General features: G+C 48.4%; 9 protein-coding genes across 9 annotated transcripts; 5 read left to right on the forward strand and 4 right to left on the reverse strand.

Annotated features, from left to right (window-relative positions):
• Positions 1 to 44: 44 nt before the first annotated feature.
• F5147DRAFT_673783 (uncharacterized protein) lies at positions 45 to 625 on the reverse strand (the record flags this gene model as incomplete). The annotated part of the gene is made up of 2 exons (XM_041435771.1): positions 45 to 525; positions 576 to 625. Coding segments are annotated over 2 exons (291 nt in total), but the record flags the coding sequence as incomplete, so codon positions are not given.
• On the reverse strand, positions 615 to 1,337 carry F5147DRAFT_351581 (uncharacterized protein). The gene is made up of 4 exons (XM_041429348.1): positions 1,127 to 1,337; positions 1,013 to 1,076; positions 751 to 959; positions 615 to 663 (listed from the first exon to the last, which is right to left on the reverse strand). The coding sequence occupies exons 1-3, from the start codon at positions 1,188 to 1,190 to the stop codon at positions 752 to 754; spliced, it is 336 nt and encodes a 111-aa protein (XP_041297747.1). The 5' UTR covers positions 1,191 to 1,337; the 3' UTR covers positions 615 to 663; position 751.
• Positions 1,338 to 1,730: 393 nt separating this feature from the next.
• On the reverse strand, positions 1,731 to 3,153 carry F5147DRAFT_673790 (uncharacterized protein). The gene is made up of 4 exons (XM_041435772.1): positions 2,758 to 3,153; positions 2,459 to 2,704; positions 2,197 to 2,406; positions 1,731 to 2,146 (listed from the first exon to the last, which is right to left on the reverse strand). Exons 1-4 carry the CDS (start codon positions 3,098 to 3,100, stop codon positions 1,980 to 1,982), a joined length of 966 nt encoding a protein of 321 aa, XP_041297748.1. The 5' UTR covers positions 3,101 to 3,153; the 3' UTR covers positions 1,731 to 1,979.
• A 92-nt stretch (positions 3,154 to 3,245) lies between these two features.
• On the forward strand, positions 3,246 to 5,877 carry F5147DRAFT_673792 (DHHC palmitoyltransferase-domain-containing protein). Its single transcript, XM_041435773.1, has 7 exons — positions 3,246 to 4,637; positions 4,690 to 4,814; positions 4,866 to 4,932; positions 4,983 to 5,084; positions 5,136 to 5,312; positions 5,373 to 5,405; positions 5,457 to 5,877. The coding sequence occupies exons 1-7, from the start codon at positions 3,426 to 3,428 to the stop codon at positions 5,688 to 5,690; spliced, it is 1,950 nt and encodes a 649-aa protein (XP_041297749.1). The 5' UTR covers positions 3,246 to 3,425; the 3' UTR covers positions 5,691 to 5,877.
• Positions 5,878 to 6,171: 294 nt separating this feature from the next.
• F5147DRAFT_673799 (fungal-specific transcription factor domain-containing protein) lies at positions 6,172 to 10,212 on the forward strand. The gene is made up of 13 exons (XM_041435774.1): positions 6,172 to 6,222; positions 6,288 to 6,625; positions 6,683 to 7,265; positions 7,330 to 7,547; positions 7,600 to 8,135; positions 8,186 to 8,280; positions 8,329 to 8,478; positions 8,538 to 8,662; positions 8,720 to 8,946; positions 8,994 to 9,113; positions 9,172 to 9,415; positions 9,474 to 9,725; positions 9,780 to 10,212. The coding sequence occupies exons 2-13, from the start codon at positions 6,397 to 6,399 to the stop codon at positions 9,893 to 9,895; spliced, it is 2,895 nt and encodes a 964-aa protein (XP_041297750.1). The 5' UTR covers positions 6,172 to 6,222; positions 6,288 to 6,396; the 3' UTR covers positions 9,896 to 10,212.
• Positions 10,213 to 10,568: 356 nt separating this feature from the next.
• Positions 10,569 to 14,315, forward strand: F5147DRAFT_673807 (uncharacterized protein). Its single transcript, XM_041435775.1, has 6 exons — positions 10,569 to 10,731; positions 10,782 to 12,049; positions 12,267 to 13,081; positions 13,125 to 13,406; positions 13,460 to 13,564; positions 13,618 to 14,315. Exons 2-6 carry the CDS (start codon positions 10,831 to 10,833, stop codon positions 14,014 to 14,016), a joined length of 2,820 nt encoding a protein of 939 aa, XP_041297751.1. The 5' UTR covers positions 10,569 to 10,731; positions 10,782 to 10,830; the 3' UTR covers positions 14,017 to 14,315.
• On the forward strand, positions 14,316 to 15,187 carry F5147DRAFT_673809 (ribosomal L27 protein-domain-containing protein). The gene is made up of 5 exons (XM_041435776.1): positions 14,316 to 14,464; positions 14,521 to 14,613; positions 14,668 to 14,735; positions 14,790 to 14,888; positions 14,932 to 15,187. The coding sequence occupies exons 1-5, from the start codon at positions 14,404 to 14,406 to the stop codon at positions 15,010 to 15,012; spliced, it is 402 nt and encodes a 133-aa protein (XP_041297752.1). The 5' UTR covers positions 14,316 to 14,403; the 3' UTR covers positions 15,013 to 15,187.
• Positions 15,188 to 16,251, forward strand: F5147DRAFT_628750 (uncharacterized protein). Its single transcript, XM_041432741.1, has 5 exons — positions 15,188 to 15,259; positions 15,309 to 15,543; positions 15,595 to 15,750; positions 15,801 to 16,017; positions 16,072 to 16,251. The coding sequence occupies exons 1-5, from the start codon at positions 15,220 to 15,222 to the stop codon at positions 16,135 to 16,137; spliced, it is 714 nt and encodes a 237-aa protein (XP_041297753.1). The 5' UTR covers positions 15,188 to 15,219; the 3' UTR covers positions 16,138 to 16,251.
• Positions 16,252 to 16,388: 137 nt separating this feature from the next.
• Positions 16,389 to 17,210, reverse strand: F5147DRAFT_769023 (uncharacterized protein; the record flags this gene model as incomplete). Its single annotated transcript, XM_041441014.1, has 4 exons — positions 16,389 to 16,729; positions 16,776 to 16,982; positions 17,033 to 17,146; positions 17,201 to 17,210. The coding sequence occupies 4 exons, from the start codon at positions 17,208 to 17,210 to the stop codon at positions 16,389 to 16,391; spliced, it is 672 nt and encodes a 223-aa protein (XP_041297754.1).
• Between the last annotated feature and the right edge of the window lie 93 nt (positions 17,211 to 17,303).

The raw sequence follows: 17,303 nt of genomic DNA on the forward strand, positions 1-17,303 counted from the left end.
CGCTATACTTCAACCTTGTCATTGACGCATCTTCTAAGTCTAGATTTTGCACGAATCAATGGTCATTTATGAACAACACAAATTTCTTCTAGAATATATAGATATATTTGGCAAAAGCGTAATTATATCAGTCTATAGGTCTCATGACTACCATGTCACGGACTCATGAATTCACTGATGAAACTATGGGGGAGGATGACTCACAGTTAGTGATGTGCGGGCCCGGCTCGGCCTGAAAGCCCCGGCTTGGGCTTGGCTTTTGGGGGCTTGGGCTTTGCAAAACCTCAGGCCGAGCCGTGGGCCAAAGCCAGGCCAAAGCCGCGGCTCGGCTTGGGCTCAACGACGGCTTTCAAAAACAAAATGAGCAAGCGTGTCAATCTTCGCGGCAGGACGAGGGAAGCAGTCATTACAATACGCGTTGCAATGCCCCAGCCTATGATGAGAGCGGCTTTGTTGAGATTTTGTATCCCAGCGCCCAGCATCAAAAAGCCACAGATATAAAGCGGCATGGCTAAGTAACAGGTCCTACACAAATTCTCAGCTCTAACTTTGGACCATCACTTGAGTTTGCATACCACAAGCGGCTCTCAGCCTCGAAGAAACCACCGTTTTTGCGAATATGCAGACGGGAGGAGGAGATCCCATGAAGACAACATTTGTTGTCTACAAAAGTCGATAAGTTTTAGTGATGTGCGGGCCCGGCTCGAAAAGGTCAGCAAATGTACTAGTCAGCAACGCAATTCATCTCACCTCAAAGAGAACTACGAAGAAAAACTGAGGACGCCAAGCGACATCCAAAGATGCCATTAGAACTTCCGGCCATCATTAGAACTTCCGACCATCGTGGTCTGTATTTTGCCATCTTGTACCCAGTGACGCCTATCAAAGTTTCAAATCGATATCGCAGTCCCGTAGAAATTTGCAGTGGCTTCAATGCAAGGTGCGCACGATCATACATACTGGTTCAGAAAAAGTCAATGCCACTATCTTAAGAAGAAAGAGTTACAAACACGGATTGAACACCTGCGGCGTGCGTGGATAAATCGGACCTGTGCATGTTGGATTTGCGGAAGAGACTAGAGTAGCAATGGTTAGACAGATTTAGATATAGTAAATAAACTCGTACCTGATGTCCGGATGTCCACAGAAGTCTGTAACAGACGATTCGACTCCCTAAAGTAAGGATGCATTGATATCGATGATGGATGAGCAGGGACATAAAGCCACGGCTTGAGCCGCCGGCTTCGGCTTTCCAACAGCTCAAGCCGGGCCCTGGGCTGTGGTCAGGCCCTGACTTGGGCCCGGCTCGGCTCGGCCTAATCAGGCTCGGCCTGGGCCGGCCCACGGCCTGAAGCCGGGCCGTGCACATCACTACTCACAGTATGGCATAAGAAGGATACTAGGCAGCGACATGCACATACCACACCGTGATCACAATATTTGCATTCGTCGATGTTCATCGAGTACTAGGTATCGTTTACCACAAGTTCGGACAATCAATGGGTATGCCTAAGTTATCTGCCTGGTCCTGAAACTACTGCGGCCTTCTCCCATTCGATGGGCTCAGTCTCCACGTGATAAAATCGAGGGATTTCAGGTGGTAGATAGCCATCGATCGGGGCTTGAGAGATATTATAGGGAGTTCAGATGACGGTGTATATGTAGCAAGGAGATACATGGTGGAGTTGATCGCCTGCGAAAGAAAAGTTGAATTCAAAGTTCGTCCGGTTTAAAGCGACGGAAGCAATAGCCATCAATGGATTCTGAATGAAAGAGTAGATGTGATATGAAACACAGAGTACATGTTACTACCTGATAGCAGGAATATTATGATAAATCATCGGGAGTGCTGGTAAGCCTGGTAAAGGTGCTTATGGGCAGTGAATGTTGTACACAACATCGGACATATATGGGAAGCTGTTTAAACCATGTGGACCGGGTAAAGGCTTAATCTACATCTACGACGAATGACACCAAAGTTATACAGTGTTCTTCACGATCCAGTCCCTAATAAATGTACTGCTCAACTTTGTCTGCTTCAACATCTCCATGTCCTCATGGTCCAGCTTTTCGCTTTCTGAAGAAATAACATCGATGACGAATGTACGAAGGGGAGGCAATGATTCGGCGGAACGTTTTTTGTCGACTGTATGAGAGTGTCAGTAGATATTTCCAGAGAACCGTCAAGGTACCCACTTGACTCCGCGCCCGGTAGAGTCTCCACGCTGACTACCAGCGCCTGGATATTAGGATCCCAACCGGTAGGTCCATACACATCCCGTATTGCAACAAGTTCATACTCAAGGTCAGGACGGAAGAGTTGCAGGAAAGAGCGTGTTTTTTCAATGCGTACGGCCATTGACTCCAAGACATGCTTATTCGATTTATTCTTCAACAGCTCATCGTCTCGAGGATAAGTTCAGTCGCAGGAGCGACAGGTTGCAAGGCATTATCATACCTGTGATTCCGACAATGACCTTACTACTGGCTATCCAGGCTCCCATGCTGAGCAGGATTTTGTGTCCTGCATGCAAGTGATCGAAAGTGCCACCAAGTGCGACGACGGGGTATGATGACGGGGAGGTATCACAGCTAGGAGTGACACATACGGAATGCTGCCGGTGAGCTTCAATGACTTTATCTGGAACGACAAACACTTGGGGAAGGGTCTCAATAGAGTCAGGGAGATGGAGTATAGGGGGGTCTTGATAATTCCGCCATGAGTATGTACGGAATGAGGAAATGAGAAGAACTCACCGCCCTGGATTCTAAAGCACATATCCATACTATTCCCGAAGTTACTTGGGAAACTCTCTGAAGGGTCCTTAAGCATGATGCTAATGTCTAGTAAAACCTTTCCCAAGTCTTGGGCTGCCTTGGTTGCTTTGACATAGACGTATGTCAAAAGCCTTTGGACATTATCCCACTGTTTTACGCGGTTGGATGGCGATTCTGCTGTACGGAATAGCTGAGAAACCAAGACGATGACCAAGGCCTCTGTGGTAGCCGCGGTGACAGAGGCGATCGCTGAGCCTAGATGATGAGGAGCGGCGATGTCATGTAGATGGGCAAATAGGACAGTGCGTTTAATACTGCTCATGCTAGAAAATGCACTCGCAGGATGCTCTCAAAGCAATGCCTTTGTTGTTTCTTATCCATTGGCTAATGATGGCGAACTTGAATGACACGATCGTGGTCACTGCTTTAAACGTGAGAATCAATTTCTTTTTCCAACCGCACACAACGTGCACATCGTGTGGACGTCGACGCTCTCAACGTTCTACTCGAGTCTTACACCTTCCTTTCTCTACCGCACTCGCCGTTCTCACTAGTTGAGACATCTGACCAGAATTGTTCCAAGTTGCACTCTATAGAGTCACCAATTAGTAACAGCGGGCGACCAGCTTCTGTTAAATAATACTTCCATGGCTTCATCGCCACAGTTCTCACTTTCTTTCTCCCTATCTTCCTCGAGCTCTGCCAATGCTCCAAAGAAGCAGAGTCCTGCTCACTTACCACTGCCGTCATCAAACTTCAGCGCTGCCCCCGTACAGCGCCTTCAGGACAGCGTGCAGGCTCTTCAAAGGTCTGCAAGCTTGGGTTCAAAATCAGCAAGTCTACACAATCGTTCCATATCTAATGCTGCTACTCTCAAACCAGCTTTTTTGCCTCGTGGTCCCCGAGACTATCCCTTGTCATCTCCTCCGACTGTTACCACTTTTCAGCTACCTCAAATCCCAATTCCAAGTACAACTCATGCAGGTGGCATCCTACCCTCCTCCTCATTCTTTCACCCTTCTAGACCAGTCCATTCTCGCCCTTCATCATCCATATCCTTGACCTCTAATGATATCCTTCCTAATTTCCATTCGGCTCCCCTCGATCAACACCCTTTATCTAGCTTGACTACCCGTATCTCTCACGAATCTGACCTGAGGAGCTATGGCGATCCTGCTTCCATAAGAGACACAAATGGTCAACTATCTAAGCGGCTAAAGCAAAGTCGTGAACCTCTACTTCCCCTTAACAACAAGCACGTCGTTGCAAGTGCTAGCGCTCCCGTTCGCACTTCCATGCACTTAGATCCTTCTTACAAGATAACTAGTACAAATCGAATGCGAACCAGTTTCGAACGCATGTTCCGCGGTCTCAGCTTCGATAGCATACGGAGATCTAGTAGTAGCCTCGGCCATACTATGAGTCCTCGCTTATCTTATGCAGAAGAGCAGCCACCTGTCGATAACTTATCACCCCCTCCACACCGTGTAAAATCTTCTCCTTCTCCGCCACTCATTCGCATTGCTTCTAGCAACTCTCGATCATTCTCTCCAACTCCAAACCACGTCTTTATATCAGTCCCTCCTGATAATCATGTGCCACTCTCTGCGATGCCCAGTGTTCCTATGCAACGCGTATACCAGCGACATCCTTCAAATAATCGATTCTTTTGCAGCGGCCGGCTGCTTACAGGTGGTGATTCTCCTTGGGCTTTCATTGCGTCTCTCACACTCGTGCTTGGTCTATCTGGCGTCTGGTTTGGAACAACATGTGTATGGTATTGGCATAATGCAAGTCCCGCTATCGCGGCAGTGGGAGCATACATGACCTTGTTGACTGTATCCTGCATGCTGACCACGGTGCGTAATTAAAATCGTTCGTGATGCTACCGCCCACTCAATGAATTTGAAGGCCTGTCGTGATCCTGGCATCTTACCTCGCAATTTAGACCCAGATCCGCCTTTTCCTCCTACGTCACCTTCAGATGATGCTGTCAGGCAACCTTTGCCTCGGGATCTCAAAGTACGTGATGAGAGGTGAGTAATTGGTATCTAGTAAGCCGATGTGTGTGTTGAACACATGTTTAGTGTGCATACCAAGTACTGCTTGACGTGCAAAACGTATCGCCCACCTCGCTCTAGCCATTGCAAAATGGTGCGTGGTTTTGTTATCTTCATAATGAGCTGTTACACAACTTCTGGCAGTGCGATAACTGTGTCGATGGGTGTGATCACCATTGTCAGTGGGTGAACAACTGTGTTGGACGGCGCAATTACACCTTTTTCTTTGCGTTCCTGGTGTCTGCTGTAAGTATTGTGAACCTTCTCCCGGCCAGCGTAAGAGTAATATTTTCCCAGGTGTTGACCCTATGCCTCGTAATCTGCACATCCGCCCTACACCTCTATCTTCTTACTCGCCGAGATGGTATCAAATTCAGTAGTGCGTTGAGGGAAGGCGCAGGCAGTGCTGTGGCATTCTCGTTGGCTATCACTGTTGTATGGCCAGTCATGGCCCTCCTCGTCTATCACATGAGGGTGAGCTGCAAACTCATCCTTCCATACGTAATGGTTCGCTCACTGAAACATATGACGCAGCTATTATTGCTAAACATTACTACTATTGAACAAGTGGGTCGCAGACATCAACGGTCCCTGAATTTTACTGATGGTATAACACAGATCAGAAACCAAGCGCACAAATCTCTTGTACCAGGTCCCGCACCTCCCAACCCATTTTCATATGGCTCATGGCGACACAACCTCATGGAAGTGTTGTGCCGACCAGCAGGATTTTCATGGCTCGATGCTCATGCTCCTGTTACTGAAGATAAGCGGCGGATAAACCCTGGTCTTGAGGATGCTTGCCCGAGGTGGGAAGAGACAGACACTAGAAGAGCTGGGGAAGCGATTTGAAATTGGAATTACTTGGATCCCTTGCAATTCGATTTTTGACTTGCGCTGCGCTTCCAAATGTTGGAAAACCGGGGTGACATGATACACCTTGAGTGTGAGCAAACTATGAATGGTGCGAAAGGAGGATTTTTGACCGCGGAGGTCATTATGAAAAGTTGGTTGAACGTGGATTCATGTGAACTTTTAACAGCTTGAGAACGTGGTCGCTGTCAGCATGTACGTACAACTCTATAGAGGGGCAGTGCCAGAATTGAGTCAGCGAAGCCGCCGCATCAGAAGTTCATGAGGACAGAACGTAGCGTGTGTACGGTTGTAGCCCCCGCGCACATGGACCTTGTGCAAAATTAGTACCTAAGGTACAAGAATAGCTAAAGGGGCGATGAGCACTCGATCGACCAGCGATGCCATGCTGGCCGGAGACTGAAATTGTATCGGAGATTGAACATGATGATACGGCACTCCATGCCATCACCCTCATACTCGCATCTCAAGTCGTCAACCCCTCACGCGGGTGTACAGAAACGCAGTCAAGGTGCGAAACCAACAAAATTGTAGGCGGACGATACGTTTCACTAACAAAGTCATTCGGTTGTTCAGACATTTAGTCACCGGCTCTGTAATTCACTGTACGTATAACCTTCGGTTGTATGCCATTTCGGAGCAATTCAGGCTGGTTACAGTAGCAATTGTTATAACCGGTTGACGAATGGAACCTGCTACTGTACGAGACACAGCAAACGAATCGCAGTCAGTGCCGCAGCAGCCGAACCCGCAATCTGCAAAGCCGTCCTCGAGAAAGACACGGCAGAAGAAACAAACAAATTCTTCGGAATCTTCGCGCCCCGCGCCGAACTCCTCTAACTCCCGCCGACCATCAGGCCGACGGAGCAACAATAACGCTACCACAGTCGAGAATCCTCAAACAACGAGCGCTGGTACGGAATTTTCTTTCAACATTCTTCGATCGTGATTATTCACACTGCTCCGTTAAGCCGCTCGGCCTGCGACTGATCAACATCAACAAGACGCTGCGCGTTTTCGAGGCATACCGCTCCCTTCCTATCCAGCTCCTCTCCATTACATGATGAATCACAATTACCACCCCATGAATCCATCCCCTTTCACCCAACAACACCCTTCTGGGGGCTATGCCCCAACCGGCTCCGTTAATGGCGCGACTGGCCCTGGTATGTCCAGTCACTCCACTCAGTACTATCCTATGCACCCGACATATCCTCCCGCTCCGCATGGCTATGCACCGTATTATCCTCAACAAATGATGATGTACGGTGCACCCCGTTCGAGTACGTCAGTGCCAGAACAGGCGCAGCCATCTAGCGTATCATCGCCCGTACCTGCCTCCGCTCCTGCGGTGATCGGTAAGCGGAAAAGAAAGTTGGAGCCCTCGCGTAGTAAAGTGACCGTGGAGAAGGATTCGGATCAAGAAGGTCCGTCGGGAAGTGATGTTCCGGCAAAACGAAGCACTCCCCCTGCTACTACGCCAACTACGTCTGATTCAAAGAAGCGTACAAAAACACAAAGGGCATGTGATAGCTGCAGAAGTCGCAAAATAAGGTGCGGTTGAGTTTTTCCCTTGGTTTTCCCTGACTCACCCAGTCGTCTTTTTTATTACTGTCAGATGCGACGTTCTTACGGATTCGGAACCTCCGCTGTGTCAACACTGCAAACAATATGGGTTTGAGTGCACATTCTTCCTGCCCATAACAGAAACGCGTTTCAAGAAGAAGAAAATGGAAGAAGAGGCCGCAGAAAAAGAAAAAGACAAGGAGAAGTCCACGGACACTCGACGAAATACGTTGTCTCCTCAAGCTGAATCTGGGGATCTAAGAGTCTTTGGTTGGTCTTATGTACCTCGTAGTTTTTTTTCTTTGATCTAATTTTGTTTCAGGACCGACGGCTGCTGTACATCTTCTGCATTCACAACCTATAATTTCTTCCCGGATGTACGAGTCTTATGACCAACGTTATCACCACACTTGGGAAGTATCGAAAAACGGTGACGGTGTAATCTCCGTCCAAAATGTTCCAGGGGACGAGAAACAAGTTTCTCATCCAAAGCCCATCGATTTGCGACTCGAACCCGAAGTCCTTCAAAACCTTCTTAATGCTTATTTCAAAGAGATTGCTCCTCTCTTACCTGTTGTATCACAAACAGAATTCCTGGCGAATCCTTCCCCTTCTCCCATTCTCTTGTATTCGATGTGCCTGGTTGCTGCGGCAAGGAGGGAGGTACCGCAGAGTGTCTTTGACTCCATTCGATATGCGGTCAATAGTGTGATCAAGGCTGAAGATGTTTTATCTACAGCCTCTATCGCGAACGTGCAAGCCTTACTTATTCTTAGTATGGTGGGTGATAGCCATTCTCAATTCGTTCCGAATGCTCTTTCGGCGCTCTGGATTCGGTTGGGTACGGCGATACGAATGGTAGGTTTCTGTGCTGTCGAATTGCTTTGGGTTTTGATTGAGCATGTCAGGCTCAAGACTTGGGGCTTCACCGAGCGGAGTCAGTCAAACAGAGTGTCGAGCTGCGAAGACGTTTGTGGGGTGCATGTGTCATTTGTGACAGATGGTATGGGTATATTGGAACGAGTTTATCAAATGCTGACTGTTTTGGAAGGACAAGTCTGACGTATGGTCACCCGTACATGATTGATGTACAAGACTGCGATGCTAGGCTTCCCTCATCCGGCGATCCCAATGATTTATACATGGATGAACTCGTCAGGTTGAGCGTGATACTGGGAAGGGTTCTTAAGACCATCTACAGGTCCGTAAATATTTTTTCCCTGGTATCATTGTGGGGTTCACTTGCGTGATTGTCTGTAGCCCGTCTGGCCTCATGTTCACTACGGATGATATGCTGTACAGCCTACTGTCCGACCTCGAGTCATGGAAGAAAAATCTTCCAGAGAACTTACAGTATCGTGGTTCTGACACACCTCAAGATGCCGGTACGTGGTCGCCTACTCTTGATGCTTCTTGATGAAAGTCTAATCTTAATTTTCTAGGGCTCTTGCACCTCCTGTACTGCTCGGTGTGCATGATCTTTTGGCGGGTCTTCATGCGTATACACTATGCTTGCCCCGCACATCTGAAATTCGGCTTAACCGTCGAGACATGGACTTCTCTAGTTCAATTGACCAGTGAATCGATCGATTGGCTCGATACTCACGAACGAATGTATGACGTTTGGCTTCTAGTCCCTTACGCGGCAACGTCCTGCGCACTTGTCCAGGTTTGTGCTTATGTGGTTCGTATAGTCTTGTGTTAATTGTGTTTTAGTACCATACATGGGCAAGGCGACAAGATGCTGAAGCGGCTACTAAGCTTAGAAAGCTTCGGGATTGCGTTCGGAGATGGGAAGGTTCCATTTCTCCCGACCACATGTCTGCCCGACGAAAGGTAGCCCCCGACTTTCCCATGCTATCTCTCGGCATCATTTGATTGATTCGTGTTTTAGACAGCCGAAATTATTGCTCTTCTGTATGAGGCCACTCAGGGACCCCCCCCTCTTGGTCAAGCACCTGTGTTGAATCCCACAGGCGGCGTAAAGGGTAAACGGGCATTGATCGGTCTGGAGTATAAGAAAGATCCTTCGCGTCCTGGTGGAGGATTCTTCGTTGCGCATGGTGAGGCTCGCAGTGGTGATTACGAGGGTGTACCTCGGGGCACGATTGTGACGTCATCTGATGATGAAGCAGAAGGTTCGTCTTAATGCAGCGACTAGAATCCATAGACGCGACTAAGCTGGTTGATTGTTAGCGGGGGTTACCGAGAACTCGCAGCGCTGCGGGTCATCGATGGTCACTATAACCCCACTTCCATCTACGCGTGGTGATGGGGCTAGCTTCCCTAATATGAACCCTGTTTTAAACAGTGTCAAGAGGGACACGCCTAGTAGCGTGCAAGTTCTTAACGTGCTTGACGTTCCGCAAGCATCAAATACGCTGGAGCAATTTGCGATGGCCGATGTTGGCCTCCTTGAGGGAATTCCTGGAGGTATGTTTGACTGGGGTATGTTCTTCATTGAGCTCTAAAATGCGTGGTGGTGTTTTAATTGCGTATTAGGTCAATGGGACTCGTTCTTCTCTCGGTTCAATCCATCTGTCACTGAAAATGCAGGGGGACAACGACAAACAGAGGTAAACTCACCGTCGATGGTGCAGTCGACACAGACTCTATAGTTAGCATGGACACGGCATTCCGCATTATGCCTCATGCCAACGATCATTATGGTTCCGAAGTATGGAGGAACTTTCTATTTTATTTTGATTGTATTCTGTCTTCTAACTGTTGTTTCTTTCGCTAGTTAAACTAGTGTGTGTTTTTATAATCTAAAAAACCTGCGAACTTTGGAATGACATACATACGCCACACTGTATCTATTATGTGGATCGTAACGGCAGTCGGTGCCAACTTTGAATTCTCCACCATGTGTGAACGTTGGCCCGCTAGTACTGAAGGAGTGAAATGATCACATGACGGTGGATATCTAATTAATCTGTTCTCGTACCAAGCATCAAACTCTGGTCCTAGGTTGCGACGAGCGACAACTCGGACTTAAAAGGTATGACTCGGGGCTTGCATGATGTAAATCTCAATCGAAACATCAAGGGTACGATCGGCGATCGTGAGTCACAGCGTCGCCAAGTTCGTTGTCAATGCAAATGGTCCACACTAGTACTTGTCTTTCGACACAAAACACAACACATACTTGTATGTCCAGTCTGATCCAGAGGTGGGAATGGACGAGGTGGAGTGGGGAAGAGAGAAAAGTTTCAAGGCAAGATTCGACCCTGAAGGGCTCAGACCATTTTGGTACAGAAGAATAGAAGCAAGACCGTTTCCGGCGGATCACTCACGTTTGAGAACTCCCGCAACCTACTATAGTACTCGATGGACAAACCTCTCTTTCACTTTCCTCTTGCAGATCCCAGGAGGGTCTAAAAAAATAACTAATAGGCCGCCAGACAGTTGGAATGAAACCTATCTTGGTCGGAGCACCAAATATCAACCGACCGTATGTTTTCTTCCAAAACTTTCATGACAATCGTTAACAGTGCATACTAGACTTTTCATAATAATCGCTGGTCGTTTACATCACTAGTGGTGCTTTCTTATGGAACAAATTGCCAGCAATTCTCCAAAGCAACCACCGAGAATCTCACAGCTTCTTCCTACTGTAAAATGCTCAAGCTGCTTGCAGCCAGTCCCGCTCGCTGACCTCGGTGACCACGTATGTTCACCACAACCTCCTCCTACCTTACCGTCCCTTCAGAAACCGCCCATGTCCCCAAAATCAACAAACTCGCTTCTACCACAGAGGTTGCAGAATATTCTTATTTCTAATAGGGCCGGGGCGCTACAACAGCAGCAACCCGTTACTTCCCGCACCCCGCCCCCTCATGCTCATCCACCCAGGTCTTCTCAACATGATCCTTTTCAGCGAATACCCCCAACTGTGCATTATAATCAAGGTGCTACTCGCACCAACAGCTCGGCTAGTCCTCCGATACCACAATCTATTCTTGTCAACGGAGGAACATCAACTAATAAACCCCATGTTCATTTTCCAACCCAATCTGCTCCCATTCGAATAGCAACTCCTCCTGTACCCACCAGGACCCACACTCCTTCAAATACGGGAAGTCCTAGTTCCAGATCACCCCTTAGTGTGTCATCTTTCCCCAATCCTTTTGAAGATGACCCACGTCAGTCGGGTGCATCTGAACCTGTAGTTGGCCGCTCGGGAACTGCTCGAAGAGAAAATCCACCCGTTACACCGCAGGCGCCGCCCCCATCATCCAGGACAAGAACGCCATCAAACGCCCCTTCCCACACTTCTATCATTCCACCGAGTCTCGCTCCGCGTCCGTCGTATGATCGCTCACGTACATCTTCTACTCTTACGCCTAGGCCATCACTGGACAAGCCTCGCCCCTCTTTTGACACTCCTAGACCTTCCTTTGATACACAACGTCCTTCCTTTGACATATCTCGATCTCATCATCCTGCCGATGTACGACCGCAGCCTGTGTCAGTCCCGCGTCCACCCCACAGTACTTCGACACTCCCTCCACCAGGGGGTGTACCCTTTCCGATGTCTGCCCCTACACCACAACCACCACCCGCAACCCGCTCGCCAGTGCCAGATAGTGAACGTAATATTGACACAAAATGCGGAGGTGAGGCTGGTATGGCTGGCGTTGGACGGAGAGGGTTTGCAGCTGTGGCACGAGCTGCGATGGTTGCTGCATCTCATTCTCAGCTGGACAGTCGTCGAGCAAATGCTCCCAAGTATCTGGACCTCAACACCGCCATGAACCATGTCATGCGAGGTGAGCGCTTTCCTTCAACACCTTTATATCATACATCTTTCGTGTTTATATTCCTTCGCCCCATATGTAATTATATGGATTAACCTACTCCATATAATTTTACGGCAATGGACTGTACGATAAATTTCTACCTTTTAAAAATAAATTATTTTGCATTACTGTTGATTTGTCTCCAATTTGTTCATTCAATATATACTCACTGATTCTGTATTTGCAGCCGCAATGACACCCCCGCTCTCTCCAAACTCGGGATACTCTCATTCACCTGTCTCTCCTCACCCCGTGTCGCCGTTGTCGCTTCACAACGCAACACCGACCACCGGACAGTTTCCAAAGACACCACTCACACCTCATGACAAGGCTGGGATACAGTTTCTCTCATCATCCCCAAATCAGAAAGCCCCTCCTCTTTCGACCTCGCCTGCTGATATCCATATTGTCACTCCATCACGATCGCCCTCGCCTATTTCGAATCCTTTCTCCCGACATCTCAGCGGGGAAACTGTGAATCAATCACCGTTTGCAGCTGTTCCTGTTCGCCTACCATTTCTTGACGCATTTGATAAAGGTCCTGTAAAGCACAGTTGCGATGATTCTGACGATGAAAGTGTGTACACGACGCATACGGCCGAACCAGGCAGGGGTCATAGAGGCGGTACAGAACCCATGTCCCCGTCGACTGATTCAGACGTGGGGCTAGCCTATGCTGATGATTCTGACAACGACACGCCTGTAGTGATGCCACTCGATATACGCAAGTCAAATGCAGTATCTGGGATCAACAAGGTCCAATTTCCAAGTATCGAAGATAGGCATCAGTCTTTCACGGTTCAGAAGCCGCCATCGCGGAAAGCTTCAGCTTCGTCTGCTCCTACTGCATCCACCTCGCGAACCATTGATACCGGAGCCAGCCGCACGCGCAGCGCCTCGGCTGCCACCCACACGACAACACGATCTGCTGGAGCGTTAGAACGTGCAATGGAGACGCTGATTGAGGAAGGAGCATCTGTCTCGGTCCTCGCTTCAGGTTCAGTGCTCGCCTCAATGGCTGGGCCCTCCGGGAGTCGCGCTTCAGGAAAGCCCTATTCGGTCGAATACAGTACCGGGCCCTGTATCACCGGAAAGTAGACCACCGAAGCTACCAGCGCGGTCCTATACGAGCCCGCACCATCCGCATATTCATTCCGAACCCGTAGGTATAACAGGTCAAGTCGCGCGAGTACGGGAACGGTCCAATACAAAGAAAGACCGCATTTGTGCGAGCTGCGATACGAAGGTCGACGATGGGAGGTGGATTCAGATGGACGGCGGGAATATCCTGTGTGAGCGATGCTGGAAGAATATGTATCTTCCCAAGGTATGTTTATCATGTGGCTGTTTGCTGTTTTCATCTAAGAGGTTTCATTATAGTGCCGCCGGTGTAATCTTCCCATTGAGAAGCAAGCCGTGTCGTCTTCCGACGGTCAACTGAAAGGCAAATATCACAAGAATTGTTTCAATTGTCACGTCTGCCAGGTGAGTTGTGTGGTCTTTACGACCGTGGCTGGTTTTTGACTGTCACCTTGCAGAAACCGTTTCCAGATAAGGAATTCTACGTGTTTGATGGTAAACCACTATGCGCATACCACTACCACGAGGCGAACGACTCTCTCTGCGCTGCAGCCTCATGTGGCCAGCCAATAGAGGGCCCTTGCGCTGTCACTCATGCAGGAAGGCGCTATCATCCAGACCATCTTCTTTGTGAGTTTGAGAATGGTTGCGGAGAGCGATTGGCAGAGTATTGGGAGGTAGATGGGCAAATGTTATGTGAGAAGCACGCTGCATTAGCTGGGGGCAGCAGCTGTGCCTCCTCGAGAGGCGATAGTCCTGACCCGCAACGTATACGTGACGAGGGGCGCGCGAGGAGGCGTATGACGCGGTTCATCGACCTCGGGGCTGTAGAAGAGGAGGACGTTGACATCCGGTGAACATGATGGACTTGACATATGCATTAATTAACCTTATTCTTCATTTTTTTTCTCATCCTTTTTCCCGGACCATTAGCAAGTGTACTCTCACATCTTCCACAGGTTATAATACCCTTACACTCCCTTGCAATCGATATACCGCATATTTCTTTTTCTTGATATCATTACGGGACTTTATGAGCCATAGACGAGGCTTTTTGCATCTTCTCTATCTCGTTCGTCGTCCAGGATTAGGACAGAGTTAATGTTTCCTCCTTAGTCATACATCTAGTAGCTGCACAATTGTACTTGCACTGCAGATCGGCGCGTGATCTTAAGTTATCCCTCAAGCTTAACCAACATCATCCATCGGGCTTCACTAGTACTTTCGACCGAGGCTCAGACGTTATGTCCTTTTCTTTTCTTGCTCGGTGCTGTGAAACAGCAAGAAGTCCATTCTCTTTACTTGGTTCGTAAATGCTTTATTGTCAACATCCTGTTTTTTTAACCACAGTTGTACGAAAGGTTCCGTGCGGACTGCCACCAAACGTGCTGGAGGAACAGTTCGAAACCATGGAGGATCGCCGGGTAAGCGTCTGGGTCTCAAGAAGTTTTCTGGTGCGTTCTTCTGTCTTCGCACATTCGCCTCGCCAATGCTAGAGACCTATGCAGACCAGCATGTCATTCCCGGCAACATCATAGTACGACAACGGGGAACGCAATTCCACCCAGGGCAGAATGTACGCAGCCTTCCAACCCATTGAACGGCGATATTCATATGTTCCTCAGGTCAGAATAGGGTCGCGACCATACTATATATGCCACCACACCCTGGCTTCGTACGATTCTACAAACAAAAGTGGCTACGAGGAGACCGGAAGTTTATTGGTGTAGTTCTGCATCGAGGCGAGAAGCTTCCAAGGGATGAAACCTCAGCTAGGTCGCAGTCGATTCTTTGGCCTCGTCGACTTGAATGCTTTCGCTAAGAGCGGCCCATCATCACAAACTAGTGCATGAGTGGGTTTTGATTCGCCCACGGTTTCAGGGTGTTGGCTACACAACTGTCGTCGCATTTCTAGGCCCGTTGCACTCAGCATAGTACTGGGCAGTGCGCACTTTTTTGCCATAATATTTTTAGCGCATCTTTTATATATAGATGATAAATCTCATATGCATTGCTATTGCTGCGTCTATCCCATCATCTGAGGTTTCTTTCCGACCATCATGTCATTTCAACTCTCCATTGACCCCGTTAGACCTGCAGGTACGTGTCGCTCTATTGGTTGTTAGCCACTGCACACATGGAACCCTAGAATTCCCTGTTGAGGAAACTATCATTGAGCTTGGTCGTCAAGTATTAGAGTCCACCGCTTCTTGGAAAGTAGGCAAGACCTTTTCAAAAGGCACTGTCCAAACACTTTCTCGTGCAAAGGGACCAGGAGACGGAGCCCCTTGGCATTGCAGAGTTTCCAATCACACCAAGGAGGATGCGACGTTCGATGAGTTTTGGAGCAAAATTGGCACTAACAAAGCTGAGAACGAGAAGGAGTAAGTTTCCCGTCGTCATCCAACAATAGCCTGAACGTTCATGCTATCAAGGTTCATCTCTGCGATCAAGAAAGTGACGCTAGTCAAGCGAATCTCAGAGACTCAGTCCATCTGGACGATGTACTACACTTTCCCTCCCCCCGTTTCTCCGCGTGTCTTCACTGTGTTGCAAACAATACACTTTCGCGAGTCAGCTCCAAGAACTGGGTATGACTACTCGAAACCTGTTGAGCGTCCCTCTGATATAGAGCATCTAGTTTGGTGGTTTCAATTCCAGTGGATTTGTCTGGGCCAGGTGACGAAGATCTTGTCAAGCTTGAAGAGAAAGGCACAAAGGGACGATATGTCTCCGTCGAACGCTTGGTCGAGTTGGACGATGGCACAGTAGAGTGGCGAATGGCGACGTCCAGTACACCTGGAGGAAGTATTCCGACTTTCATCACGGAGGGCAGTATGCCAGGCCAAATATCTGCGGTGAATATTATATCGTCTCATGTACTGTGAATCAAAACTGATGTTACCTTACAGGATGTTCCGCACTTCTTAAAGTGGTTTCATACCGTTCGCAATCAAGGAACCTGCGTAACTCGATAGTTGAAATTAGACCGGACAGTAGATCGGACAATAGATGAGCAAATACATGCGCTTGTTCAAAGGCGAGAGATATGGTTGAACGTTCTGCATGCAACTTAACGCAATCTACACCGTGATTTTGATATCAAATGTCGTTGGAAATAGAGCTTGATTACGAGTGAGAGGTGAGGTGCAATAGAGGTAGGAGAAAGGGTTAAGAGTCAATATAACATGATATAACAGTACAAGTACCGTGGAGCGACGATGAAACATCAAGTCTCGCGCTTTTCGTCACGTTCGCGTTCAAGCTGCTCGATCCTACGGAGATGATTATCCCTTTGAGCTTTTACCCTATTGAGATACTCCTCGTCGGATATTTTACGACCAAACATAGCGAATATTCGATCTGTGAGTGATCTGGGTGGTTCCGGGGCGGCGACGGGTAGGGAGTATGTTGTAACAGGTGCTGCAGGTATAGCAGGTACAGGCTGTGCATGTACCCCTCGGGATAAGTGAGTTATCCTCAGAATGTCGAACTCATTGAATGCCCATTGGAAGAGCCCACACATCACCGCGCCTGTCGCTAGTCCAGGAACAGTTCCCGATCTTCCACCTATAATGGAATGAGAATTGGTGAGAAGCACAAGAGAGCGACTCACGTTTCCAGGTGTTGAGGATGCCACCAGCCAAGGCTCCGCTAATGCTGGAGTCAAGTACTTTACGAGAGCGAATGTCACCCCACGTTAACCGGGATACATCAGTAGGAGCCCCTTCTACAATTTCCTTGAGTCTCTGTCTGCGTAGTTCGTACTGTTTTCCTGGCATTGACAAAACGAGTACAGGGCCAACTAGGTACTCTCGTATACCTGTATGCCCAGTCAATTCTGTTGGATATCTGACGAAATGTGCATCATACTGAAGAATGTTGCAGACGCAATGCCGCTATTCAAAGCCGAAAACAAGAATAGAGGTCCTGGTGGTTGCGATTTGACGACGCCATAAAACCCTGCAGTCAAACCGCAGACAGTAGCTAAGGAAGACAATTGTCAGCTTTATTAATTTGAGAATGGCCGTGGTGGAAGACGGACTCGCATGTTATGAGTACGCCTTTGGCTACCGTCTGTGGGGCTGAATGATCCATCTTCACGCTGTGTGCAACAGGCCAGTTACAAAGCAAGCAAAGAGCA

The sequence above is a fragment of the Suillus discolor genome, assembly GCF_016758755.1.
Source record: "Suillus discolor strain FC423 chromosome Unknown F5147scaffold_6, whole genome shotgun sequence".
Classification (NCBI taxonomy): domain Eukaryota; kingdom Fungi; phylum Basidiomycota; class Agaricomycetes; order Boletales; family Suillaceae; genus Suillus; species Suillus discolor.